General features: G+C 40.2%; 1 protein-coding gene across 2 annotated transcripts in view; it reads left to right on the plus strand.

Moving 5' to 3' along the window:
- LOC109405826 (adenylate cyclase type 6) overlaps positions 1-12,848 on the plus strand; it is a 626,637-nt gene extending 613,789 nt beyond the window's left edge. For both annotated transcript variants that reach the window (XM_062855487.1, XM_062855488.1), the window contains exon 20: positions 149-12,848. In XM_062855487.1, the coding sequence (XP_062711471.1) occupies positions 149-405 (257 nt within the window). In that variant the 3' untranslated portion in view covers positions 406-12,848. The remainder of the gene's footprint in view (positions 1-148) is intronic.
- The last annotated feature ends 13,320 nt before the right edge of the window (positions 12,849-26,168 follow it).

Genomic DNA, 26,168 nt, shown 5'->3' on the forward strand with positions numbered 1-26,168 from the left:
GAAGGAATTCCTAGAAGAATTTCCGAAGGAATTCCTAGAGAAATTTCCGAATCATTCAATCTAATTCTCGGAGTAGGTCCGAGAAAATTTTCGAAAGTTTTAAATATTGAACAAACCTCTAATTTCTGATCCACAATTCCCATTGCAGGTATCAACATAGGGCCGGTGGTGGCCGGTGTGATCGGCACCCGCAAACCCCAGTACGACATCTGGGGCAACGCGGTGAATGTGGCCTCCCGGATGGACTCGACCGGCGTGATGGATCACATTCAGGTCACCGAGGATGTGTACGAGATCGTCAAGGACAAGGGATACAACCTGACGTGCCGAGGGACAATCAACGTGAAGGGCAAGGGCACGATGGTAACTTATTTGATGCCGGGGATTGCCAAGGAGCAGAACTAGGAAGTTGGGAGTGTGGAGAAGTTGTTGACATTATTAAGTTAAGTTTCTTTTCCAGGATTTTATTTCAAGTCTAGCAGTGTTGCCAGTTTGTACGAGATTTATAGTCAGCGAAATGGAATGCGTTTGGTAAGACATATCAAGAGTATTATTTTTTTTTTACCGTAGCTTGAAGATGTTAGGAACAGTATTGTAATGATTGTAGCTTTCATAAACAGGAATCCGTTAAAACTGCTGTAATATTGGAATGTCCAAAACTGTGCTGCTGATAGATGCTAAATACTTAGTCGCGCTTCGTGGTAATGGTTTCATTTTGTGGGAAGCAATTTGTTGACGTCAACTGTAGTGGAAATGCCATGAAATTTTTTGCATGGTCTCCCAAACAACAAAATTTAAAAAATCTTTTTCGTTACAAAATTTCATCGTTTCTAAAAAAAACTTACAGTAGGAATTCCACCAAAACTTAGATAGTTTTTCAAGCGCTAACTAAATTATTTCATCCTAGAATTTGTATGGGATCCATACCAAGTTAAGGATCCCGTTCCATAACTGTATGTCTTTTTGATCAAGGACAATCATAATTTACATTTTAAACATACTTCAGATCTGAGGATATGTTCCTTTTTAAAGGTTGTATTTCATTTTCTATATATTCGCCTACCATTTTAATTTATATTTATGCGTGTTGTTCTATGTTCAACTTTTCTTTTTCTTTTGCCAAAAGAATGGTAAATTTCTGTTTTTATGATTCCCTCTGCTCTTCAATAACATTGTTATCTGTGCACGCCAAGCAATAAAATTAAAAAAAAAATACAAATTTTCCAAAAACTGCTTGATTTTATTATTATTACTATTTATTAACGACACTTTACCATTATTGTGGCATTCGTGTCATAAAAAAAGTCTTGTAATGATACTTTTTATCTGGAATTTTTTTAAATTTCTATAAACCTTCAGAAATGGATTTAGAATCTATTGATCAACAAATAGATGCTCTTATAAATTTTATGAGAAAACACATTCACTTGAAAATTTTGTTTTACTACCGTTTTTTTTTTTCAAAAATTGTCCTGGATATTCAATATTCAGTTATTGATACCTGGGTTTTTCTGGGAGTTCCTTGGATAATGCTCCTGAGAAATGTATAAAATCAAATATTTCATTCTATCATCACGAAGAATTTAGATTCCTTGAAGGATACCTCCAAAAGCTCTCCTTGAAATAAACCGATAGTTTTTTTTTTTGTAAATTTTTCAAAAAAAATCTATAGAGATTCTCAAGAAAATTCCTCGGTAAATATTACTGTAAACCCTCTTTTATATGAGGTAGTGTTCGAAAAATGTATCTGGAGTAACTCTTCAACGATTCTTCCGAAAAGTCCTTTAGGAAGTTCTTCTTGGAGCCTTCTTTAAACTCTTGCAGAGGCTGATAAGATATTTCCAAAAAATCAATAAATTGCAGGAAAGAGAATTCTCAAAGGGAATTTCTGTTCAGGAATTCTCCCCGTACACTATAAAGGCTTTTCTTCTGTGAGGGCCTCAGGGGATTTCTTCAAAAATATTATTGAACCATTTCAGAAATTTCAGAAAAAGTTTTGAAGAAATGTCTCCCAGCTGTTCCGTAAGAATCCTTATGAGATTCTATGAAAGACTCTGTAGGAATTCTTGGAGAGTTTTTTTTTAACTTTCTTATGAAATCCTTAGAACAGTTTCTGGATGAGAAATGTCTTGAAGGGATATCTAAACGAATGTAAAAAAATCTTGGGAATTGCCTCATTTATCTCCTATAGAATTTCGAAAGCACTCCTTGAAGAAAATGCTTTAGAAAGCTTCTGACAAAATTTTGAAGGAGTTAATCTTCTGATTCTCAATGTACCCGTTAATCGTTTTCAAAAAAATCTATGAAATGTTTGCTGAAGTGGTTTTCCAAATGATTACTTTGAAACATACCTCCTAATACCGCCATGAAAAAAAAATCTGAAGAAATTCGTTGATGAATTTCTGGAACAATCTATGCAAGATTATTCTAAAAATGATTATTTAAGTATTTTATAAAGGAATCCATGTAACATTTTTAAATCGTATCCGTGCAAGATTTTCTAAAGAAGTTCCTGGAGAAATTTTTGAAGGACATTCTGAAATGTAAAGGAATCCTTGGAAGATTTTGAGAGGAATTCTGACTGAATTTCTTAAGGATTTCCTGATGATTTTTGAAAGTAAATCTACGAGGAGTTTCCAAAGGAGTCCCTGAAAAAAATTATATAAGAATCAGCAAAGGTTCATGAAAAATATTGAAAAATCTGTAGTAGTCTTTTCAAAGTAATCCTTGTAGAAATTTGTAAAGAAATCTCTGAAGGAAAAAAAAAATAATAATAGCAATGGGAGCAATTGAAGAAATCCCTTTGCAGTTTCTATAGGAATCCCAGCAGAAAATTCCCCTATGGATCTCACAATTTTTCTTCAAGAGTATTTAGATTTTGGAGGTATTTCTAAAGAAATCCCAGGAAGATCTTCTGACAGAAGTTATGAAATTTGTGGAGGAATCGCTAGTGGAATTCCTGGAGAAATTGGAAGTTGCTGGAGAATTTCTGGTGAAATCCTGGGAAAATTTTCCGAAGTATCCCAAGTACAAATTTTTGAAGGAACTTTTGAAACACTTTCTGAAAAACTGTGGAATAGTTTCTAAAGGCATCGCTGAAAGTTGTATTAACGGAATCTCTGTAGAAATGTCTAAATAAATGTCTAATGAAATTTTTGAAGGAATCTCTGAAAGAATTTTCAAATTCATGGATGCTTTGAAAGAATTATTTGTGGAATTTGTAGAGTTAGTGGAACTTCTAAACGAATTCCTGAAGAAAACTTCCGAGAGAATCGATGGAAAATTGCTTGAAAGAATTTGTGAGGGAATTTCCGGTCGAATGCTTAGACTCGTTGGAACTCTTGACATATTTAGCTGTTTTATACCTTTGGCGGCCACACATAGTAACTCATCCGGATAAATCCTCGACAGATAACTGTAGAAGTTCTTCCAAAACAAAAAAAAAATAAAAAAAAAAATCTTCAGATATCCGCTTTTAAACCATTACAAAATCTTTCAGGGTGTCTCTTTCAGAAAGGCTTCCGGCACTTGTTCAGGAAAATTACCCATGGAACACTGCAGAAATTACTGAGAAAAGCAAGAGTGTCCACAAAAGTATTATACCGATATCTTCTGGAAGCACACCATCGGGAAATTGGTCCAACAGGCTTTAAAAATCCCTCTGTGAGTTTTTGTAGGATTGTAATGTATGGAGGCCTTTTCAAGATTTCCGTATACATAGCTCTTTTGGATTTTTTTCTATTTATTTCTTAGTAGAGCTTCTCCAAGACCATGTTTGTTTCAAATAGAGTATCTTCAAGAGATTTTCAGTATTTTTATCTGGAATTTGTGAATACTTACTTGAAGAAACCCTTCACTTACATCGACCTTCTTGTGAGAGTTTCTTTGTAAGGCTTTGTAGAAAATAGTCTATAAATTTATTCCAGGAAGTGTGTCAGAAATGAGTTATGATATACATCTAGAGTTTTTAAAATAATACTTAAATATTATAATTTAATATAAAATTCCATTAACATTTCTTCTTTGCTCTGAGGGTTCCTCCATGATTATTATCTCGAAGTAGATGACCAGAGATTATAATTATCATTAATTGCTGCATAATTACAATAATGTACCCCCAAGTCTGAAAAGAATATTTCGTTTTTTTTGAGAATTTATCCAGCTCATCTAGAAGCTTTTCGCTATCATATCCTATTCTGTGGCTTAGTTGGTTAAAGCAACGGACTAGCGGAACGAAGTCGTTGGTTCGAATCCCTCCGAAACAAGTGCTATTTTTTTCACAAGTCTTAATGACTTAAGTATCGCGCCTTATTTACATTGTCTAATTGTATTTTCCCTACATTACAAAATTATGAAGCTTTATATTTTCTCCCAAAATTTAATGAGAGAGTATTTCTGATGAGCATAATACAAAAAAACTAAGTAGGGTATTGGTTCCCTTATTAAGCATGTGGCTCCCATATTCATCCCACGAAAAACAAAGGATTGAAGCGCTGTTTGTTTTGTTTCTTTTTTTTGTATTTTTTGTTAGAAGTGAGCACCCATGAAAACAAAAAGAACGGAGTCAATAAGTACCGTAATCGCTTGTTTTCGAATAGGATGAAAATGGGAGCATGAGATTACTGGTGATACACATACCCTACGTACTAATTTATTAGTTCCTTGATCACAATTATGTTTCAATTTGACGCATACATAATTGCAAGATAATGTGGCAACTGTTTTGCACCTCAAAAGCAAGGAATAACCACTTCTCATAAAAAAAATCAAACGATTTTGTCAGAGTTTCTCATAAAAACAAAACAAGTGGTGACCTCTGATTAGAAAATTGCGCTCATCATAATTCAAGCTTTTTTCCGTGATTTAATTCCTGAAGAAAATCCTTAAATGTTTATGAAATAACCGTAGAGGAATTTCTGATATGTAAAAAAAATACGGTGAAATTTCTGAACAAATTTCAAGTCGAGTTTTTTTTTTGTGAAACTTCCTGAAGGAATTCTTCAAAGGAAGAAAAGCTGAAGGAATCCCTGAAAGATTCCTGCAGCAATTCTAGATAAAATTCATAAAAAAAGAAAAAAAAATCTTCATAAAATGGAAGAATGTCAAGCGAAATTTCTTGGGAAACGTCATTGATGGTTGTATTTCTAGAAGAATCTTTTGAGAAATTTTCAAGAGTTCCCTGCAAAGTTCTTGAGTATTTTGTGGAGGAATAAGCCGATGTATTTCTAAAGATATCGCAGTAGAAACACCTGGATAAATCTCTGTATATGTTCTGAGAAATAACTCTTTCTGGAAGAATTTCTGGAAGACAATCTGAAATAGTACGAGTTTTTGAAAGGTATTTCCGAAGAAATCCCCATAGTGACATTTCTGCGAGAACTTCATTTGCAATCCTTGGATAAATTCCCTTATGAAGTTTGTGGAGTAAAACTCGCACGAATTCCTGAAAGAACCATCTGGAGAATTTTTAGGTAAACCATTGGGATAGTTGTTGGAAAAAATCCTTGAGAGAACTTATACAGAAATTCTTGAGAATATTTCTGTAGGCATACTTGGAAAAATTTTGAAAATATACCTTAAAAATTGATTTTTCAAATGAAATCCTAAAAATTTCTGAAGATATCCCTGGAAAAAATTCTGAAGTAATCAACGGGCGGCTTTCTAAAGGAATCATCGGACAAGATTTTAAAGAAACTCTTAGAAGAACACCAGAAGAAGTAAGCCTTAGAGCGGTGATTCCCAAAGTGCGCGAAATCGCCCACAGGGGTCGAAAATCAGGCCGAAGGGGGTGAAAATTTTAAAAACCATAATTGGGGGGCAAAAATACTAAAAATGGGGGCGATTTTTTGAAAAACTCAAAAATATCAAAAGTTAAAGTAAAAAATCATTTAAGTAAAGTAAATTAAAAGTAATAAATCATTTAAGCTATCTGACATTTCAAGATTTTTCGTTTCGTGGATTTTTGAAAAAATGTCTGTTTTGAGATCGACTAAGTTTTATTTACAGAGTTTTTGATGTTTATGTGAACCACAAGGGTGCGAGGCTGACACGTTTAAGATTCCATCATCTTGTATGTAAATATTTGTGCATTCAATGCCTTGTTATTGTGGATACACGATAGATGTTGTCTTTTGTCAGATCTATTGGGTGGGAATAAGATTGTCACATACGTAATGTGAACTTTTTGGCAAAATTCCAAGAAAAAAATTCAATTAAAATCATGAAGTTTAAGATGAATCTTAGAACACTTTTCGGCTGAAAGTCATCAAACATTGATTGAAAAAATTCAGATGAGCTTCCCGGAGGAATTCTAAACATGGTTTATAACTAGGAGCTATTTTGAAAAATTTCCACAAATTCAACGTTGATTTTCCTCAAAACCGTGTAATGACAGCATATCTGCATATCTACTTATTTGACAATAAAAAGTTGACCAATTCATGGGAAGCTTGTGAATCCGTATCACTGGATTCTCTTATGTTTCGATTACTGAGCAAAGCTGACTACATTCGAGAATACATCAATATATTCCTGAGTTGTACTTTTTACGTGAAAGATGTTCTTACAATTGTTTTTCAATTTCCCAACAGTCTTATTTGAGTACTTGTGACCAAACATCTCGGGTGTTGAAGATTCCCTTTTAAGAATACTAGTAAAACATTTGGTTGAGGATAACAAGTGTTCGTAAATGTTCACAGTCCGTTCAGTTTTGCTCGATTTTGTTCAAGAATATGTATATCACAAACATGATTTCGAAATGTTTTGTTTTACATGCAATAATGCAGTTTTCTTCTTCAAATGAGGAATATCAATGCATTTGCATAACAACTCAATGGAAATGGGGACGATACTAATTTAGATACATTGAATACCAGCACGAACCCAAATATTCTTGATGTCAGCTTCAATGCTGTAATTCACTTTGAGCTTGAGCTTGAGCTTGATTGACCGCCCGTGGATGCTACTCCAGTATCGCCAGACCAGCTACACTCACACAAGGACCAATGAGATAACTGCCGGGGACTAGCAGGCATCTTCAGTGTGTGAGCGTTGGCGATCTTCTATTTTTAGGCGACAATGGCGCCTGCCACGTCAGGTTGCAGGTCAATGTGGGGAAGGGGTAAGGAAGTGATGATTGCAATCGTTTGTATCCACATCTGGTCGAATATACCTCTGCGCCAGCACAAATTCATGCGGATGTTGGAGTGTTGGTGGGAATTGGCTGGCAGAAGGTTCACACATTGGTGTGTGGATACCAGAGGAAGGTGATAGAATTGTGTGTTTTTATTATTTTGAAGATGTGCGGCACAGTTCGCTTGGTTGCATAACTTGTAGGCGTTTTCTAATAGGATTGTGACACTGTGCTATGAAAGTTTTGGAAGGAAGGGAAACGGCTTTTTCAACCCGTTTCTGTTCTAGCGACGGCTATGAACATGTTTATATACATGAGTTGTATATGTAGAGAGCAGAGAGAAAGTATATAGAAAGATACAAAGTAGGAGGAAAGGGACGGGCCAGGGATTGAACCCATCTGCATATAAATCAGAAGCGGTAGCCACTAGACCACCAAGCCCGTCCACTTCAATGCTGTAATTCACTTTATTATTAGAAATATTCAGCAGTTATACAATTCAATATACATATGCAATTTGGTATTTTCCGTGCTTATTCAAGGGAACGACCTTTTAACCTAGAGAATTAACGCTTTATTTCTGATTTCTTCTTGTATTCAGTGTTGCCAGTTTCACTGACAATATCACTACAACAAAGGCTTTATGAAGGAATTCCTAGAGTGATTCCATAGAAGTCCTTTGAGAAATTGCTGCACCAAGAACTAGAAGAATTTCTGACAGAAATTCTGGAGAAGTTTCTGAAAGAATATCAAAGATATCTCTAAAGTAATCTTTCAAGTAATTTCTCAAGCAACCCCTGAAGAAAGTATCCAAATCCATCTTCGGATACTTAAAAAGAACTGTAAAAGAATTTCTGATGAATTTTCGGAAAAAATCCTTGGAAAAATTTTCGATGAAATCTCTAGAAGAATTTCTGAAAATATTTTTGGAAGAATACATGGAGGAACCCACGGAAGAACTTCTGAAGAAATCTTTTAAGAATTGACTATAAGAATCCCTGGGAAATTGCTTGAAGAAATACCTAGAGGAATTTCTGAAAGAATCCATGGCCGCAAATCTGGAGTCCTAATTTTACAGGATTTTTTTCTCCTATGCTGCAACAAAGTTCAAAATAATATTGCCTTCAACTTTGCTGAAGAACCAGGTGGCGAATTATTTCCCTCATCAACAATTATAGGAAAGATTATGACATTAATGGCAAGCGACTTCTCTAAAGATATTAACCTTAAAAAAAATAACGAGCACAGAGATAGGAAGTCATGCGTAAAGCCTGAAGTTCATAAGCATAAATGTTTTGAAAATGGAAGAACTGAGATGGAAAACTGTCAGAGCGTGAGGTGAGGTAGGTATTGGATTCAGGTTGGCTATCGGCTGAGGTGAAGCTGGTTAACGTAGCAGTGGTGTCAGCGAGGTTGCTCCAAGTTACTCAAAGATTCATACCTAGGTTTTATCCAGAGGTTTCTAGAGTTTCTTACAGGACTCAATTCAGATATTTCATTGACTCTTTCTCCGAAATTTCTCAGCAGGTTATTTTGAGAAATCTTGCATGAATTGCTTCACAAATTCACTCATGAATTTCTGAAGAAATCCTTTAGAGATTTATTCAGAAATTCTTTGAGAGATTCTTTTAGAGATTTGACAAAGGATGTATTTGGAAAGCAATTCATGGATATTTTCATACATTACTCCATGGATTTCAATAGAAATCCTTCAGAAATTCCCAAAGCGATCCCAGCAGAACATTTTCCAGAGAACTTAATAAAAATTCAATCACGAATGCACTGGGAAATTTCACCTTGGATTCCTTCCGGATTTGCCCCATGGATGCCTTTAGAAAATCTTTGAAAAAAATCTTCTCGGAACATCTTTTATGGATTCTTTTCGAAAGTTTTTTAGGAAATCTGCCATTGATTTCTTCAGAAATTTCTCTTGAATTTCATTTGGAATTACCACTTCAGGATTCTCAAGAAAAAAAACTCTCCAAGAACTCCTTTAGAAAACCTTTCATGGGTTTTCTCAGAAATTTCTCCATCAAATCTATCAAAATTCCGTTCAAAGTGCAGGAATTTCTTTAGAAATACATATGTCCACAAACCGCTTCAGAAATACTTTCTGAATTACTTTCATTGATTTTAGGGATGTAGTACCGGTAGTACCGGTACCGAAAATCCCGGTATTACCGATCAATTTTTGGTACCGAAATACCGGTACTGACTGAGCCTTGGTACCGGTACTTTCGGTACTGGGAAATCTCTCCCGAAGTATCGAAATTCGGTCGTTAGTATAGCTAATATTCAATAGAAATAAACGAAAACATTTAAATTCAAGTACTGTGACAAACAAACGTTTCATACATATATGAAACCTTTCTGGAAATCCATGATAATCATAGCAATAATTGGTTTATTGAATATCTAATGTTGAAAATGCATTTACTAGCTATGAATTTAACTTGTAAGATTTGGGATTCTTGTTTTTCTTCAGTTTTGAGAAGGAATTAGGAAAAAATCAGTTCAATAGTAGCTATCTATCTGATTTTGCTGTATGTAAGGTTATTCCTTTTTTTAGACTGCCTGTGAAACTGGTCAGAAGCTAAACAATAGTTCTAAAAACAGTTTCATGCAACTTCTTCTATATTTTTTATCTATTTACATTTATGTTCTATTTATAATTTGATTTTATGTCATCCCTAAAAACCGGAATTCTCAAATATCTGATAAATAGCAGATTTTATTGTTCAAAATTGATAACTCTTCATTTCAGTGAAAAATTTTTCAGTACCGGTATTTTACCGGTACTACCGGTACTGTGAGCCTCAGTACCGAAATACCGGTACTCATCAAAAGTGGTCGGTACTGCGACCCCTAATTGATTTCTTCATAAAATCAAAAGTTCAAAATCCGTCCAAAAATTTCTTTAGAAAATCTTCCACATACTCCAATTTTTTTTATTATATCTTATAGAATTTTATTAAATTTAATATTTTTTTTTAAAGGATTTCTTCAGGAGTTTTCTTAAAGAATAACTTTTTAGGAACTCCGCCCGAGGCTTTCTCTGAGAATCTCTTGAGGTACCGTCGTGCGAGGTGACATTGGGGCTAGAGGGTAACATTGGTCCATCGATCTCACGGATTCAATACAAGTCATAGAATCCATCAGTGGATGCAAACTATCTTAGAATTTTTTTTACCAGTGGTCTAGCACACAATATGCATTCCCGTCGTATTCTAAACGTGCGGAATAGTGGCCCAATGTCACCCCACTTTGGCCCAATGACACCCCGCACGACGGTATTTCTCTAGGGAGTTTTGTAAAACTCCCTGTTGGAATTCCTTCAAAAATCGCGGTGGTTTTTCCATATATTTTTTTTGGAGATTCATTAGAAAGTTTTCCCTGAGATTTTCACAGAAATTTTACAGGTAATTTCTTCAAAAATGCTTTCAGATTTTGTTTCCAGAAATTCCCACTTGGCTTTCTTCTAATGTTCTGTTAAGAAGTAAGAGGCTTCTTCAAAGTTTAATGGATTTCTTTAAGAGTTTCAGAGCGGGATTTTTTTTTGGAGTTTTACAGTAATTCATTAAAAAGATATCCTAAAAAAAACTCTACAGAGATTCTTTCCGAAATTCTTTCAAGGGTTCCTCCAAGAATTCCATGAGAAATTCCTTCTGAAATTGGTGCAGAAATTCCTACACGATTTAATTTTGGAAACTACTCTTGTGGCTGGAAAATTTATTGAAATAATCTCAGAGGGAAATTCTCAAAAAATCACTGAATTGTCTGAAAGAATTCCATTTAAAAAAAACTTTTTGTTATAACTTTGGAGATCCGGTCGTCTGACAAAATCCCTGCAGAAGTTGCAAACAAAGGTACTGGTGGAATTCTTGTTTAAATCCACCAATAAATTTCTGAGGGATCTCTGGAGGAGTTTTTGAAGGAATCCTAAGAAAAACCCATGGAAATACCATTGGAGGAATTCATAGAAATATTTCTTTTACAGTTTCTTCAGGGATAATTGCATAAAAATTGCTATAGAAAAATTTCTGAAGAAAATCCTAACACGTCCTGGAGAAAAAAAAAATAAGAAAACCTCTGAATGCATTTTGGAAAAATGAATTTATTGAAAGAATCTTTGGCAGAATACCTGGAAGAACAGGAGAACCTTCTGCAGGTATAAGTGTATGAATTTCTTGATGAATTCTTAAAAAATCCCAAGGAATTCGTTCTGGAAAAAAAAATCTGTAGGAATTGCTGAGAGAATTTTTGGAGAAATTTCTTAAGTATCACCGAAAAAACTATGGAAAAAAAAACTGGAAGTAAGGTCTCTTTAAGCCCTGAGCAATCATTGGAGGAATATTTGAAGGAACATCTGGAGAAACTTCTTAAAAATTCCCTAGTAAATGTCTGAAGGAATCTCTGAATGTATGAAATAAAAATTAAGAAAATTCAACAATAATTCCTGAAAGAGTTGAAGGAAAAAATCTGCATTTTCAAAGGAAACCTTCAAACAGAATTTTTGAATAAATATCTGAAATAATCGCCAAATCTCTATAATTTTCTCTTGGAATTGCATCTTGGAGACTTTTCTTGAATTCTTGAGAGATTTTCTGAAGAAATCTGTTGGAAAATTCTCACAGAAATGTTTGAAGAAACACATGAAGAATATATGCATGAACTTCCGTAGCTATTCTTAAAGGATTTTCCTGAATAATCGCTAAAGAAATCCCAGGAAGAATTTTTGAACCAACCTTGTTTTAATAGTTCAAGGAAATCCTGTGAGAATCTTTAGAAAAAAAAGATAAATCCTGTAAGAATCCTTAAAGGAATGATTGGCGGTATCCCTGAAGATACCCTGGAGGTTATCATGGAGCAGTACGGGGGAAGAAATAAATTCCAAATTCTAAAAGATTAAAGGAGGAATCTTTAGGAAAGCTATTGCTGAACTAAAATTTCAGTCATTTGAAGTCACCCCTATAAGGGTTTATCAGTGTATGTGGCACAGAGATTTGGAAATCTTGAGTAACCAGCTCTGACTTTGTCATGACAGCACTGTTATGTCTTGCGAATTGGGGAGACGTGGGTTCGAATCCCACCAGAACTGTGTTTTTTTAAATTTACACCTCAATCATTCAGTTTTTTAACGTTCTTACAGAAACATCTCCAAACTCTATGGAGTTTGTTAGATGTTCAGAAGAAAACTCTTGAGAAATTTTTTCTCTAGAAAATACCAATGGTTTACATTAAAGTCACGGAAACTCTGCTCTCACTTAAATATTCAAGGTCAATGGCATAAACTATTTTCGAAAAATGCCAATTGATATTCATGAATAATATCAATTGATATTTTTCAAATGGACTCAATGACACTAATTTTAAATATTTTAGACATAGCGGTTTTAGGCGACTTTCTTGAAGAACTGATCTATCCGCACAAGTTTTTCATATACCATAGTTTCAAGTTCAGCTTCTACTATGAGCTGGAGGGGATTGAATCTAGATATGTCAAAATGACATTTTCAGCACTGGTTATTTGACATTTTATGTCATAACATTTATTCCATGGCATTTTCGTGACATTTTCCAACACTGTTGAACTTAATGTTCACTAGATATTTTAAGTGCTGTCAATTCAAAACTAGATTACAAAGTTGGTCTTTCGAAAACAAATGATAGAGAAAAAAAAATTGTATTAAGTATTATGATTATTTCCACAAAATGGCACCATTCCTTTCAAAAGCACCTAACACCCCAAAACCCCTGCCTAGAAAAAAAAACCGACTGATTTGTACCTTTAAAGTTTTTCCCTCCTAGCCTACCTGTTACACGGTGCAGAGGCACCCACGTTAGGTTAAAAGCACAAAGTCGTTATCATTGTCATGTCGCTTCGTAACAAAAAAAAAGTAAAGAAACTTTTAGAGAGCGACTGATAAAAACGCTCGCCCCATTCCACAGTCATCAGCCCACCATCCCCTAAGGACGGTAGGCGGCGGCATTGACATTGAGCGAGACGAAACGCGCGAAGGAAGTAGACACCTATTTAATAAATGGCTACAGGAAAATTGCTACACAAAAGGCACACAAACAACACACACACAAACAAAAGAATGAATAGGAACAAAAAAAAAACTAGAAAAAAAAAGGAAAAGGCACCACCGGTAAGAAAAGCCCCTAGAGGTGAAACGAGGCTGTCAATTAACGGTAAGGCGTTTATTATGAAAGAAACCTGAGAAAGAGAGGCGAATCACAGAAGAAAAACGGAAACTGACCAAATAAAACAAAAGTTAAAAGATTTTGCATACAGGATGGAGGCGAAACCAAGTTTCGTCCTAGAATTGAGGGACCGTATGATGATGATGTTGCCGAGGCTGCTGAGAGATGGTAGATAGATAGAGCATGATAGAAAGGAACGTATTTTTGGAAGCTGCTTTTGATGGATGCTATTCTATTATTTTTCACAAGCTCAAACAAACAGGTCAAAAGTCTCTGATCAAAAACAGAGATGAATGTTATCCACGACAGAACCTGATTTCTGTTCTAAAGACTATTTATAGCGTATTCCTACAGAAAAAAAAAAACATAATCCAAAGGATTGCCACCATTGATAGAGATGAAAATCGTCGTTGTTTAGTGAGAAACCATTTGTCGTACAAGAAATGTGAAAATTGTTGCTGTTGAACACAGTGAGAAAAATAACTAAAACTGTTGACTTGACTTGAGAAAGAGGAAGACGCTGCTCGGAAACACGATTAATCGAAGCCAAAGAGATCAAATATTAAAAGAATCAAAAATGTGTATCAAAGATCTATATTGTAGTATATACCTAATACTGAAAACCGGAGAAGAAGTGGATCTCTGTGAGGGAGTAGCAGCAGTGTAACAAACAATCGAATGAATAATAGTAGCATTATTACCAAATGTTTGAATTTTAAAACTCTATAAGATATCACATTTCCATGAAAAATCTATTTAAAAAGACACTACACCGTCTTCAATCAGAGGTTGTACTGACTGAACAAGCACTAACATTAGACAACGGACAACACACACATAGCATCCAGTGGCCCAGTGGAGAATTTTCCGTTTGACGAAAATAACATTTTTCGGAAATCTGTATTCCATACAATATTTGGGTGAAAAATCGGTATCCCATACAAAAATAAAATAGCTTCTTTAGCTCAAAAATCTGTATTTCATATAAAACGAAATCTGTACGAATTGTCAAAAATTTGTATAAAACAGATAAATTGGTATACATAAGTATATTAGACTGGGTCAACAAAGTCGTTTCTTTGGAACAAAGCTTTTTCGATTCCTTTTAACGATCGAAACAACTGTGCAAAATTTGGGAGTGATTGATTGCTTCCTCGTATTCCGCATTGCGAATGAAATTTATTTGGAATTTAGTATAGAAAAACGTGCTTTTTTGCATTTTCTTCATAAATTGTTTTTTTTTTGTCTAAGACAATCTAACTAATGACCAACCATCCAGGTGTCTCTTGAGCAGATTATCCCTCATTGCTTAAAAAGAAAATAAGGCTGATAATACAGCACCAACATTGATTTTTTTTGTGTAATACCATGTAAGTAATGACGTTGAAGTTGAAACTCGTTGACCCCGGGAGTATGCTGAGGCCCTGAAGGGAACTCGCCTAGACCCCAAGCTGCTGGTCCAACCTACGGCAGCTTCCGGGGTGGGCACAGAAGGCCTCTTTTGTCCCGGGTCCCAGGGCGTAACTGCGTCGGGGAGGTTTTCGGATGGTGGGGATCCTACGAAAATTAGTGAAAATTTACCTGGATATATTGTTTATTGGCAGATCCTGAGAAGATGGGCGATGGATTCCGGGCAGGTGGTGATAGCGGTGTGGCAGCAGGCTCGATTGCCGGACGTCCAGTGGTTGGCCGACGGGCGGCCGGTGAGATACCGGTGGGCAGCCTATGGGCGACCGGTGGGTGGCCGGCGGGCGGCCGGTGGGTGGCCGGCGGGCGGCCGATGGGAGGCCGGTGGGTGGCCGGCGTGCGGCCGTTGAGATACCGGCGGACAGGCTATGGGCAGCCGGTGGGTGGCCGCGGGCAGCCTTTGAGATACTAGCAGGCAGCCGATGGGCAGCCGGAGAGTGGTCGACGGGTGGCCGTGGAGATACCGGCGGACAGCCTATGGGCGGCCGGTGGGTGGTCGGTGAGGGAGGTTGGCTCCCCGCAAAAGTCCTTAGGCGACGCACGTGTCGTGCCGTGCCGTTCAAAGCCGTGATTGCCGGGCCTCAGGTAGGGGGAGGCCGGCGTGGAGAGATTGCTGCTCTTGGTCAGGAGCAGTGGAATACGGAGTAACGTCGGTGGTACGGTCCACGGACTTCAGCCGCCGGAAGAAGTTCCGTATTCGGAACGGTGACGCTGTTAGCAAGGGAAATTCTCCCCCGAGGTTTCGCAATGGCGATCGGTGACCGCGTGTTCTCGACGATGGTCACTAACCGTCGGCGGTTGATTCCTGATAATCGGTTCACTCGCGCGACTTCACACGAATTGTTTCCTCTGGAAGACACTCTACCGTGGTGGCATAGAGGCAAACTCTTGGGAAAACAACTCGCGAACTGTACAAATGGTCGCGCACTTCCCGAAAACACTTTGATAGTTGACACTTTTCTTGGCCTTGTCGATTGTAACGAGGTTGGCTATCGAATGATCCCGGTTGCTCGCTCGGTTCCCTTCACCACCTTCGATCACCTGATGTGTGCGTTTGCGATCGAATCCTTCCGCCAATCCATCGCAGCTCACTTCAGGTGGAGTTTTCCAACCACCACCCGCAACGCAACGATGGAAATATTTCGTGCGCAAATACTCCATCATCGCCCACTTTATTTAAATTGACGGTTTCCTTCTTTCGACCTTAACAAATATCTTCCCTGAATTCCCACACCAAATAAATAAAAAACAAATGTTGCCATTCGGTAACATCTCCCCCTCTGATCGAACAAAAAAAGGAATTACAATTACTTTTTTTATGAATGAAGTGATAATAACTAAACTAAACACTAGATAGGAAAAACAACATTAAACTACACATGCCTCAACACTGGATCATAATCATAACAAACACCATTTCAAGTCAAAATCACTTTTGCAGACTCAGCCAAAACGAATTATTTAGTCAAAGCTTCCCGTTAGAGATGATTTCAAATTTCGTTGTCAAAATCGTGATACTCTTCAGGGTGGGTCTTCACAGCTGTTACCTTCCTATTTCCTCTTTACATCTGTTTTCCCTCGTGTGCATGCCGTGGTCCAAAATCTTAACGCGCCACCGACTGCCTCGCGGGACCGATCGTTTCCGTTCGAAAGCCCGAGCTATACTAACTATCTAATAAGGTATTCGACCCGAACCCTATCTATCAAAATCTAGTATATAAAGGAACAATAGACGACCGTATATGTAGCGTGCACAACAAATATGTTCTATTATTTGAATTTTCAACGTGGGTTATGTACGTACGAATTACAATTGAACAATTAAACGATTGTTTTAATCGGTGGTACTCAGCTGAGTTACTCTCTTTGAGAGCCATGTATTCGAATTTCAGTGTTCGGTTGGCTGCCGTCCATTATAGGACGCAGCCCGCGCGCGCGTTGATTTGGTGTTTCCCATTTCTCGAGGACGTCTCCTCCTTCACAGGGATATAATTTCAAATTGTGCCACTATGAGAACTCCTAACTACCGATTAAGCCTAAGGGCCAGCTCCGCGGAAAGCCAAGCCCAAGGCGCAGGGGCAAAGGACAAAAGGGTATGGTTGCAATTTGACTAATGGAAAATCATAAATCAACTGTTCGTTGACTTTTCTCTCTCTCACTTAACTCAGTGCCCCGGAACGATTAGCTGCCACTGAAGCGTAACGAGTCTGGACCTTATTGTTAGGCGTGTTTCAACAGCTTGGCTGGCCACACACCAATGTTGCGACCGTTGCCGTCAGCCAACTCATAGGAGGAAGTCCCGTGTTTAGCCAGCACCGTACAAGGTACATATTGAGCACCTAGTTTAGCATTATAAAATTCGTTAGCACTAGACAACTTTGTGTTCCTTTTGTACACGTTGTCGCCGACCTTGAACGGTTGAGCCGGTTTGTTTGTGCGTAGATTGTACACTTTAGCAGACGTTTCATGCGCTTTCTGTAAATTCTTTTGCACGAGGTTGTATAAGCGGGGATTCTGCTCTCGTATACGAGCCAGCCTCCCCTCAATGGAGGATTCCCCTTCACCTTCAAACCGACAGTGATCTGTTCCTTTGAGGATAATCTCCTCACCTTTGGCAACTCTAAATGGGCTAAATCCGGTGGATGTGTGGATAGTCGAATTTATTACGACTTCTATCTCCGACAATCGAGAGTCCCAGGTCCTCTGGTTCTCTCGTGCATATGACCGAATGGCGGTATTAATTCCGCGATTAACGCGTTCTACCGGGTTGGCCTGTGAATGGTAACGTGAAGTTAACCATTGCTGGATTTCAAACCGTTCAAGCAGCTGACGGAATTCACGCGAAGTGAAGGTGGTAGCGTTATCGGTAAGAATGATCGCCGGTACGGAATTTCGAAAAAACCACTGGTCGGTCAATACGGAGTTGAGTGTTTTGGCAGAAATTTTAGGGAAAGCTTGTAGCTGCACCCATTTACTAAATAAGTCCAAAGTTACTAGGATATACTGTTTTCCGTTTGTGGTTCGTGGCAGTGGACCGATAAAATCAAGAGCGATTATTTGCCAAGGGCGTGATGCTACTCGCATATCTCCCATGATTGGCGTAGACGAAGTATTAGGGGGTTTTATCTGTTTGCATTCGGCGCATTTGCGAACATACTCCCGAACATCTCGGAACAAATTCGGCCAATAGAACTGCTGTCGGATTTTCGCCGCCGTTTTATCGACACCAATGTGCATTTGATCGTCGTGATTGGATTTGATAATTCGTAGTTGCGCTTCTGGGCAGGGAACAAGTTTCCAATCAAATCGATGATCTGCAAGATCATCGTTTAACACATATTTTAGTAGCTGACCGTTCTGGAGGCGGAAATCGGGGTATTCATCTGGAGATTCCTCCACTTGTTTTACGAGCGAGTTATACCACTCACAATGTGATTTCTTGGATATGGCCATCACACTCCGCGACAACGCATCAGGCACCACATTGTCCTTGCCGCGGCGGTGTACGATGGTCATATCGTACATTTGCAATGCCAAGCTCCACCTACTGAGCCGAGATGAACTTCTCCATCTGGAGCGCATTATAAAGGTGAGCGCAGACGAGTCCGTAACGAGGACAAAATGACTGCCCTCTATGTAGCCTCTGAAATGTTCTATCGAAAGGAGGGCCGCAAGGCCTTCCTTTTCGGTAGCATGATATACTCGCTCAGGTGTGGTGAGTTTCTTGGAGTAATACTCCACCACTCGCTCTTGCCCATCAATCTTTTGTGTAAGTACACCGGCTATTGCGTGGTCGCTAGCATCGGTGTGTACTGAAAACTCCAATTCAAAGTTGGGGCTTGTTAGGATTGGAGCAGTAATCAACTTTTCTTTTATCGCTTGAAAGGCCTCTTCGGCTTCTGGAGTCCATTTCAGGGTTTTTGCCTTCGTTTTAAGAAGTTCTGAAAGGGCTGACGTGGTCCGACTATAATCTGCTATAAAACGCCGATAATAGTTGGCCATGCCTAAAAAGCGATGAAGTTTGGAGAGGGTAGAGGGCCGTTCATACTCAACTATAGGTATCGTTTTCTCCGGATTAACTCGCAATCCTTCAGAAGACAAGATATAGCCGAGGAACGGGATCTCTTCCAAGCAGAAATGTGATTTTTCCAGCTTTATAGATAGATTGGCCTCACGTAGGCGTCTCGCAACCTCTTCGAGCAACCGTACGTGATCTTCGAATGTCTCTGTCACTATGACGATGTCGTCTAAGTAGACAAAGACAAACGGTTCCAGTGCACCCTGGCCTAACACTTGGTTCATCAACCTTGCCAGCGTCGCAGGACTGTTGACTAAACCAAATGGTAGGCGGGTGAACTGGAACATCCCCTTCCCTTGCACACTGAACGAGCAGTACTTGCGCGATTCCGGCGCAAGCGGAATTTGCAGGAATGCCTCTGAGAGATCAATAGTGGAGAGGTAACGAGCTCGAGGCAAGCGACTGAGAATTCGTCCAGGGTGCGGAAGGGGATAGGCATCACGTACGGTTCGCTCGTTGAGTTTGCGAGCGTCCAGGCACAAACGAATAGCCCCGGAAGGTTTCCGAATTGGAACCATATTAAGAGACCAATCAGAGTTTGACTCTTCGATAATTCCTCGATCAAGTAGTCTCTCAAGTTCTGAAAATAATCCCTCTTGAATTTTCGGAGCAATCGGGTAAGGGTACAGGCGTACGGGCTTAGCCGTCCTAAACTCTTCTTTCAGAATGATTTTGTGTTCGCAGACGTGTGTGGTGTCTAAAGTTTCACCAGATGCGACTTTGAACAACTGCTTGGTTCTTTCTAAGATCTCTACCTGTTCAACAGTGAGAGCTTCTTTTGGTTTTTCTTGAATCGGGATTGAATCTTCCGAAATGGAAGTGATGGAAGCGATGGCGGGGTAGATTCCGAAGATTTTCCAAAAGTCCATGCCACAAATACATTCTTTGGTAAGCTCCGGTGCCACTAGTGTCGACAACACCCGGGTTTTCCCGTCGAACGTGTAAGGCAACAACACTTCTCCGAGAACTTGTAATCTAGATCCATCTGCCGTTTGAAGTTCAACCGGATCGGCGGGTTCCCTGACCTGGACTCGTCGAAACTTGTTGAAAAGTGACTGGTTTATGAAAGTTAGATTGCTTCCACAGTCAAGAAGAGCAGTGATTTCAATGTCAAATATTTTGATCTTCACATGAGGACGATCATCGAGAAAATTGTGAAGTGTAATTTTATGGATCTGAGGTGAAGAAATTTCCTCCTCTGGTTTATCTGAACTTGTCTCGTAAAACTCGGCAAGTTCCGATAACCAACTGTGGAAACTATCCTCATCTTGCGCTTGCGGAAGTTCCAGCGGCTTTAGGACTTCCTCATTTGGTTTTTTAGACAGTACGGGCAGTTCTTTCGGGTGAAACCTTTGAAGGCACATGCCTCGCAAAAAACCCGACGAGGGATGGGGCAATCAGATAGGTCGTGTTCCTCACCACAATTGAAGCATTCGCCCTCATCGGGAGGGGAATAATTAGAGACCATCTTCAAGAGAGCACTGGGTTGACTAGGCCCTGGTGGTGACTCTTTTGGGGGCGGTAGGAACTTTGAACCTTTTTCGGGTGGTTTTTGGTCAACCTTTTGATGGGAACTTCTGAAAAACGTTCCCTTTGGAGGATTTGTATTATTTTTAAAACTTTTTCCTTGCTGATTTGACGCATTTCCCACTTCTGAAGGTTTGTTTCGGGAATAAAAGGTCTTTGAGCCGCTGGACCCGCCACTGCTGGAAGAGTTGATTGCGCATGTTTCGCGTTTGGGTGGCCCAAAAACCTTCGAAAAGGCGGAGAAGTCAGTTGCGTCTAACTCCTTGCCTATGTTTAGCAGATCCTTCAAGGTCCGAATATTCCTACCAACAAGAGCTTTACGGCAATCATACCGCATATTGGTTTTCAGGACCTCTACTTTCTCGGTATCGGACATGCACTGATGCATGGCCTGGAAGAGTTTCTCAATCTGCAAATAATATTGCTGGAAAGATTCGCCCTTCTGCTGTCGCGTTTGATAAATCTTTGTGCGAAGTACGGAATCTAAGTCCGGGTGTCGAAACTCATTCCTGAGCTCCTGAATCAAATGATCCCACCCCTGCAGTAAATTTCGACTTCGACCCGCTGTGTACCAGCTCAGAGCGGCCCCGTCGAACAAGTGAATTGCTGAATCGAACAGGTCGTCGGCCGACGCATGCTCTGAAATGGCTAACTGGTGGACATGTGAAAGAAAATCGTTTAACCCGAGGCCCTGATCGTTTCCTGAATACTTCTTTATTTTCCATTGCGATACCGGAGTAGTTTTACGAGGCTGAGGCACGGGATACGGCTGAGGAATATATCTGACGTTCGGCCCAACTGGCATCGGTTCGGCCTGGCTAGGACCGTTCCCTCCTACTGAAGACGTAAACGACAAATCGTCTAGTCTTCGTATGAAAGAACTATTGAGGGCTTCTGTGCCCACCAAGGTGGATTCAGGAAGTCCTGTACTTTGCTTGTGGGGTGGTTTTGGCAGCCTCGTTCCACTTTCGAAATCAGCCCAATTCACCCGAGGAGCAGTTGGGTTCACTTCCGGTACCTCCGTGGGCTCAAAAAAGGGATTGGTGCTGTTGAGTTTCGGAACTGGTGGCGGCGCGGTCGATTTCTTCACGTCTTCCTTAAGTCCACTAATTTGTGTTGACAGGGCTTTGATCAAGCAACCAATGTCAGTCATGGCTTGATTAAATTGTTCCACTGTCACATAGTTAGATTGTTTTGGTTGTTTTGGTATGGCTCCCGTAGATCGGTCACTTCGAGCAGTGTCTGCTACACCTGTACCCCCAACTGCTTCATCTAGGAGTTCAGACTCGTTTTCGGAATCTGGTTCAGACTGCGCAAAAAAAACGTCATCTGACCAAAAATGCTCTGAAAAAAGGTCTAATACTCCCCGAAACGCTTCGGCAGCTTGCACTTTCAGTTCCCCAATCGCATGATTCTTTACCACCGCTAGTCGATGGCCTAAATGTAATAGTCTGGCTTGATAAGGGATTTTCGCATGCGCACTAGGGGCCTGGGTGAGTTTTCGTTCGAACTCTTTAAACATATGCTTGCATGCCTCAAGATCCATCTCGGGGTCCTGATCATAATGAATGATAAACTCATGCCCTTCCCTTTCGTCCTTCAGTATTTGCTTAAGTCTTCGGCGTCGTTTACATCGCGATTCGTCGTCACCAATTACTACATTGCGAAGAAAAAGTTCGTAGTCGAGTTCACCGGGGGACAGATGGTCTACCCGTAATCCGCGATAGAGAACTTGGAAGTCTGGACCCGATACTGACTGTCGAGACGGCATAGTTGCTCACGTTGGAACAGATGTGTTGTGGAAGAGATACAATTTACCACTTTTTGGTTGATGTAGATCGACTTTGACTCAATCACCCCCTAAGCTCACAATTTTGATTTCAGATTAATCAAAATTTTACCCACGAAAGCGACCAATATTAGAAACTCGCGAGGAAATTGACCCAACTTGGCATTAAGCTATGATCTTCCCCAGCGGGCACCCCTAAACGCAAATGTTTTCCGTATCTAGTGCGATCAGAGTGGTTTTGAGAACGCTAGTATCGAAAACTCCCCCAACGCTAAAAAGGAGAAAACATCCTGAGATGTTTTTTCCCTCCTGAGAACCTCAAAAGGCTTATTTTTTTAGTTGGGCGCCAGTGAAACTCGTTGACCCCGGGAGTATGCTGAGGCCCTGAAGGGAACTCGCCTAGACCCCAAGCTGCTGGTCCAACCTACGGCAGCTTCCGGGGTGGGCACAGAAGGCCTCTTTTGTCCCGGGTCCCAGGGCGTAACTGCGTCGGGGAGGTTTTCGGATGGTGGGGATCCTACGAAAATTAGTGAAAATTTACCTGGATATATTGTTTATTGGCAGATCCTGAGAAGATGGGCGATGGATTCCGGGCAGGTGGTGATAGCGGTGTGGCAGCAGGCTCGATTGCCGGACGTCCAGTGGTTGGCCGACGGGCGGCCGGTGAGGGGCCGGCGGGCGTCCGTTGAGATACCGGTGGGCAGCCTATGGGCGACCGGTGGGTGGCCGGCGGGCGGCCGGTGGGTGGCCGGCGGGCGGCCGATGGGAGGCCGGTGGGTGGCCGGCGTGCGGCCGTTGAGATACCGGCGGACAGGCTATGGGCAGCCGGTGGGTGGCCGCGGGCAGCCTTTGAGATACTAGCAGGCAGCCGATGGGCAGCCGGAGAGTGGTCGACGGGTGGCCGTGGAGATACCGGCGGACAGCCTATGGGCGGCCGGTGGGTGGTCGGTGAGGGAGGTTGGCTCCCCGCAAAAGTCCTTAGGCGACGCACGTGTCGTGCCGTGCCGTTCAAAGCCGTGATTGCCGGGCCTCAGGTAGGGGGAGGCCGGCGTGGAGAGATTGCTGCTCTTGGTCAGGAGCAGTGGAATACGGAGTAACGTCGGTGGTACGGTCCACGGACTTCAGCCGCCGGAAGAAGTTCCGTATTCGGAACGGTGACGCTGTTAGCAAGGGAAATTCTCCCCCGAGGTTTCGCAATGGCGATCGGTGACCGCGTGTTCTCGACGATGGTCACTAACCGTCGGCGGTTGATTCCTGATAATCGGTTCACTCGCGCGACTTCACACGAATTGTTTCCTCTGGAAGACACTCTACCGTGGTGGCATAGAGGCAAACTCTTGGGAAAACAACTCGCGAACTGTACAAATGGTCGCGCACTTCCCGAAAACACTTTGATAGTTGACACTTTTCTTGGCCTTGTCGATTGTAACGAGGTTGGCTATCGAATGATCCCGGTTGCTCGCTCGGTTCCCTTCACCACCTTCGATCACCTGATGTGTGCGTTTGCGATCGAATCCTTCCGCCAATCCATCGCAGCTCACTTCAGGTGGAGTTTTCCAACCACCACCCGCAACGCAACGATGGAAATATTTCGTGCGCAAATACTCCATCATCGCCCACTTTATTTAAATTGACGGTTTCCTTCTTTCGACCTTAACAAATATCTTCCCTGAATTCCCACACCAAATAAATAAAAAACAAATGTTGCCATTCGGTAACAAAGTATAGCCTAGGATATGTCGAAAAACTTTGGCCGAAGACCGCAAAGTAATTCGATACTTGTGAAAAAAGTTATAACGTACAGATTGCCCGGTGGTGCTTAACATTTAACATGTAAAGGAATAACATCAATAATAAAATCTCAATTTTTTGCCTAAGTTACCAAGCGAATAACTTTTTCACAAGCTTCGCATCACTTTGCGGTCTTCGGCGAAGTTTTTCGGCATATCCTAGGCTATACTTCAAGGTCATTACTTACATGGTATTACACAAAAAAAATCAATGTTGCTGCTGTATTATAAGCCTTATTTTCTTTTTAAGCAATGAGGGATACTCTGCTCAAGAGACACCTGGATGGATGGTCGATGCAGTATGAGGTTGGGGACCGCCTTCTACAAAGCAAATTAGAAGGCAAAGCTATGCTCCCGACCCATTAAACTCATTCTCATTGCCGCCAAAACCTACGTCTTTTTGGGACCTACAAGAAGGCATTGCTTCGGAGAGGGGCTACCCGAGCAGGAGAAAATAGCTGAAGAATAGCAAACTCATGTATGGAAAACCGAATACCTACAACCTGAATGAGGTATTTAGAAGCCCTGCATAAGAGGTAAAATACCTAAAATACTAACTGGTGTATATTCTGGGCATAACAAGTGAATAATGGCCTCAGGTATGGCAATACCTAAATAATAATCGGTGATTTTTCCACACAAATAGTGATTTTGTTGTGATTAAATAATACCTCAAGCAGTCATCAACACCAAACCAATAGCTCGATGAGGTATTTCAAAATAAGTTACTTTTAATACCTGGGTAAATGATCAATATCTTATCTTGGTATGATACCTGACTTTGATATGCTGGAGTTATGTATCAGTTATTCGTTCCTGCTCGGGTTAGGTCTTTGCTCGAACTGCTCCAGCAATAAGTAAATACCTGTAAATACTACGTGCACCAATGCAAAGGTATCTCGTGTCATAACCACACTTTGTTGCATGAATCCGATTCAAACTCGTCTTCCAGGGATGGGAACATTGACTTGCAATGAGTTACATTCACTTGTTAAGGCGAAACTGGAAGCATTTCCTCATTTTTCGTTTTTGGATTTTTTATTAAATAACGAAACAATATTTTCAAAATCGATTTTCGTGCACATGTAGAGTATGGATCAGGGTATCTTCTGAGGGAAAACACCTCCCTTGTCGCCTTTTCTGTGCACGGGCCTTCTATGACATAACATCAAAACTTATTTTCAGTTATTTTCATTGCTACAAAAAAAAACCACATCAATACCAAACTCTGATCAAATGCTTCCAATTGTTATTGTGGTGTTCTTTCAGTATTTCGTAGAATATAATTTCTTTGGTAGATGATCACACGTTACCCAAATAATTATTTTTAGTGAAATCAGAGCGTTAATGATTAATCATAAATTAAATAATGATTAATTATTAATGATTAAGATTAATCAAAAATCATCAATCATAATCACAAAAAATATCGTTTAATCATTAATCATTAATCTTAATCACGTTGCTTTCGCAATTTAATCATTAATCAGTAATCATAATCATAAGAATTTTTTTAATCAATCTTTAATCATTCATCATAAAAAATGATTCACCATATAATATATATCATCCAATTTGAATAAGTTTAAATGCTGTTCTAAATACTACAACATTTTTTATGCAGGTTCTTTCCAAGCAATTTCAGTTTATGAATCTTTTTTATGCCCTGCAATACTGTGCATAAAAAAATTAATAATGACGGTAACTATGGCAACGACGGCTATGGGGCGTTTATAGAGACGAGCAAAGGTTGATTGCAGGGGGTTAAAAGGGGTTTCAGTGGGGGTACCAGGAGATAGCACTGCTTTCAAGAAGGTATCAGGAGGTCTCAGGATCGTTTAAGGCGGTTTTAGGGTCCCCTCATGGGGCTTCAGGGATTCTAGGAGGTCTCAGGAGTGCTTCAAGTGGCCTTAGAGGGATCTAGGGGAGTTCTAACAAGTCTCAGGGCCGTTTCTGGGGCATTCCATGGGGAACCACGGCACACCAGAAGGTCTTAGGGTCATTTTAAGAGGGACTCAAGGAGTTTGAAGGGGTATCATGAGTGTTTCGTAGGATTCAGGGGGTTTCTGGGGGTACCTTGAGGTAAAGGTCATTTTAGGAGGGGTTCTACGGGCTTTCAGGGGGTCTCAGGTGCCTAAAACGCGGTCTTATAGGCGTTTCAGGAGATCCAAAGGGGTT

The sequence above is a fragment of the Aedes albopictus genome, chromosome 3 (assembly GCF_035046485.1).
Source record: "Aedes albopictus strain Foshan chromosome 3, AalbF5, whole genome shotgun sequence".
In the NCBI taxonomy this organism is placed as follows: domain Eukaryota; kingdom Metazoa; phylum Arthropoda; class Insecta; order Diptera; family Culicidae; genus Aedes; species Aedes albopictus.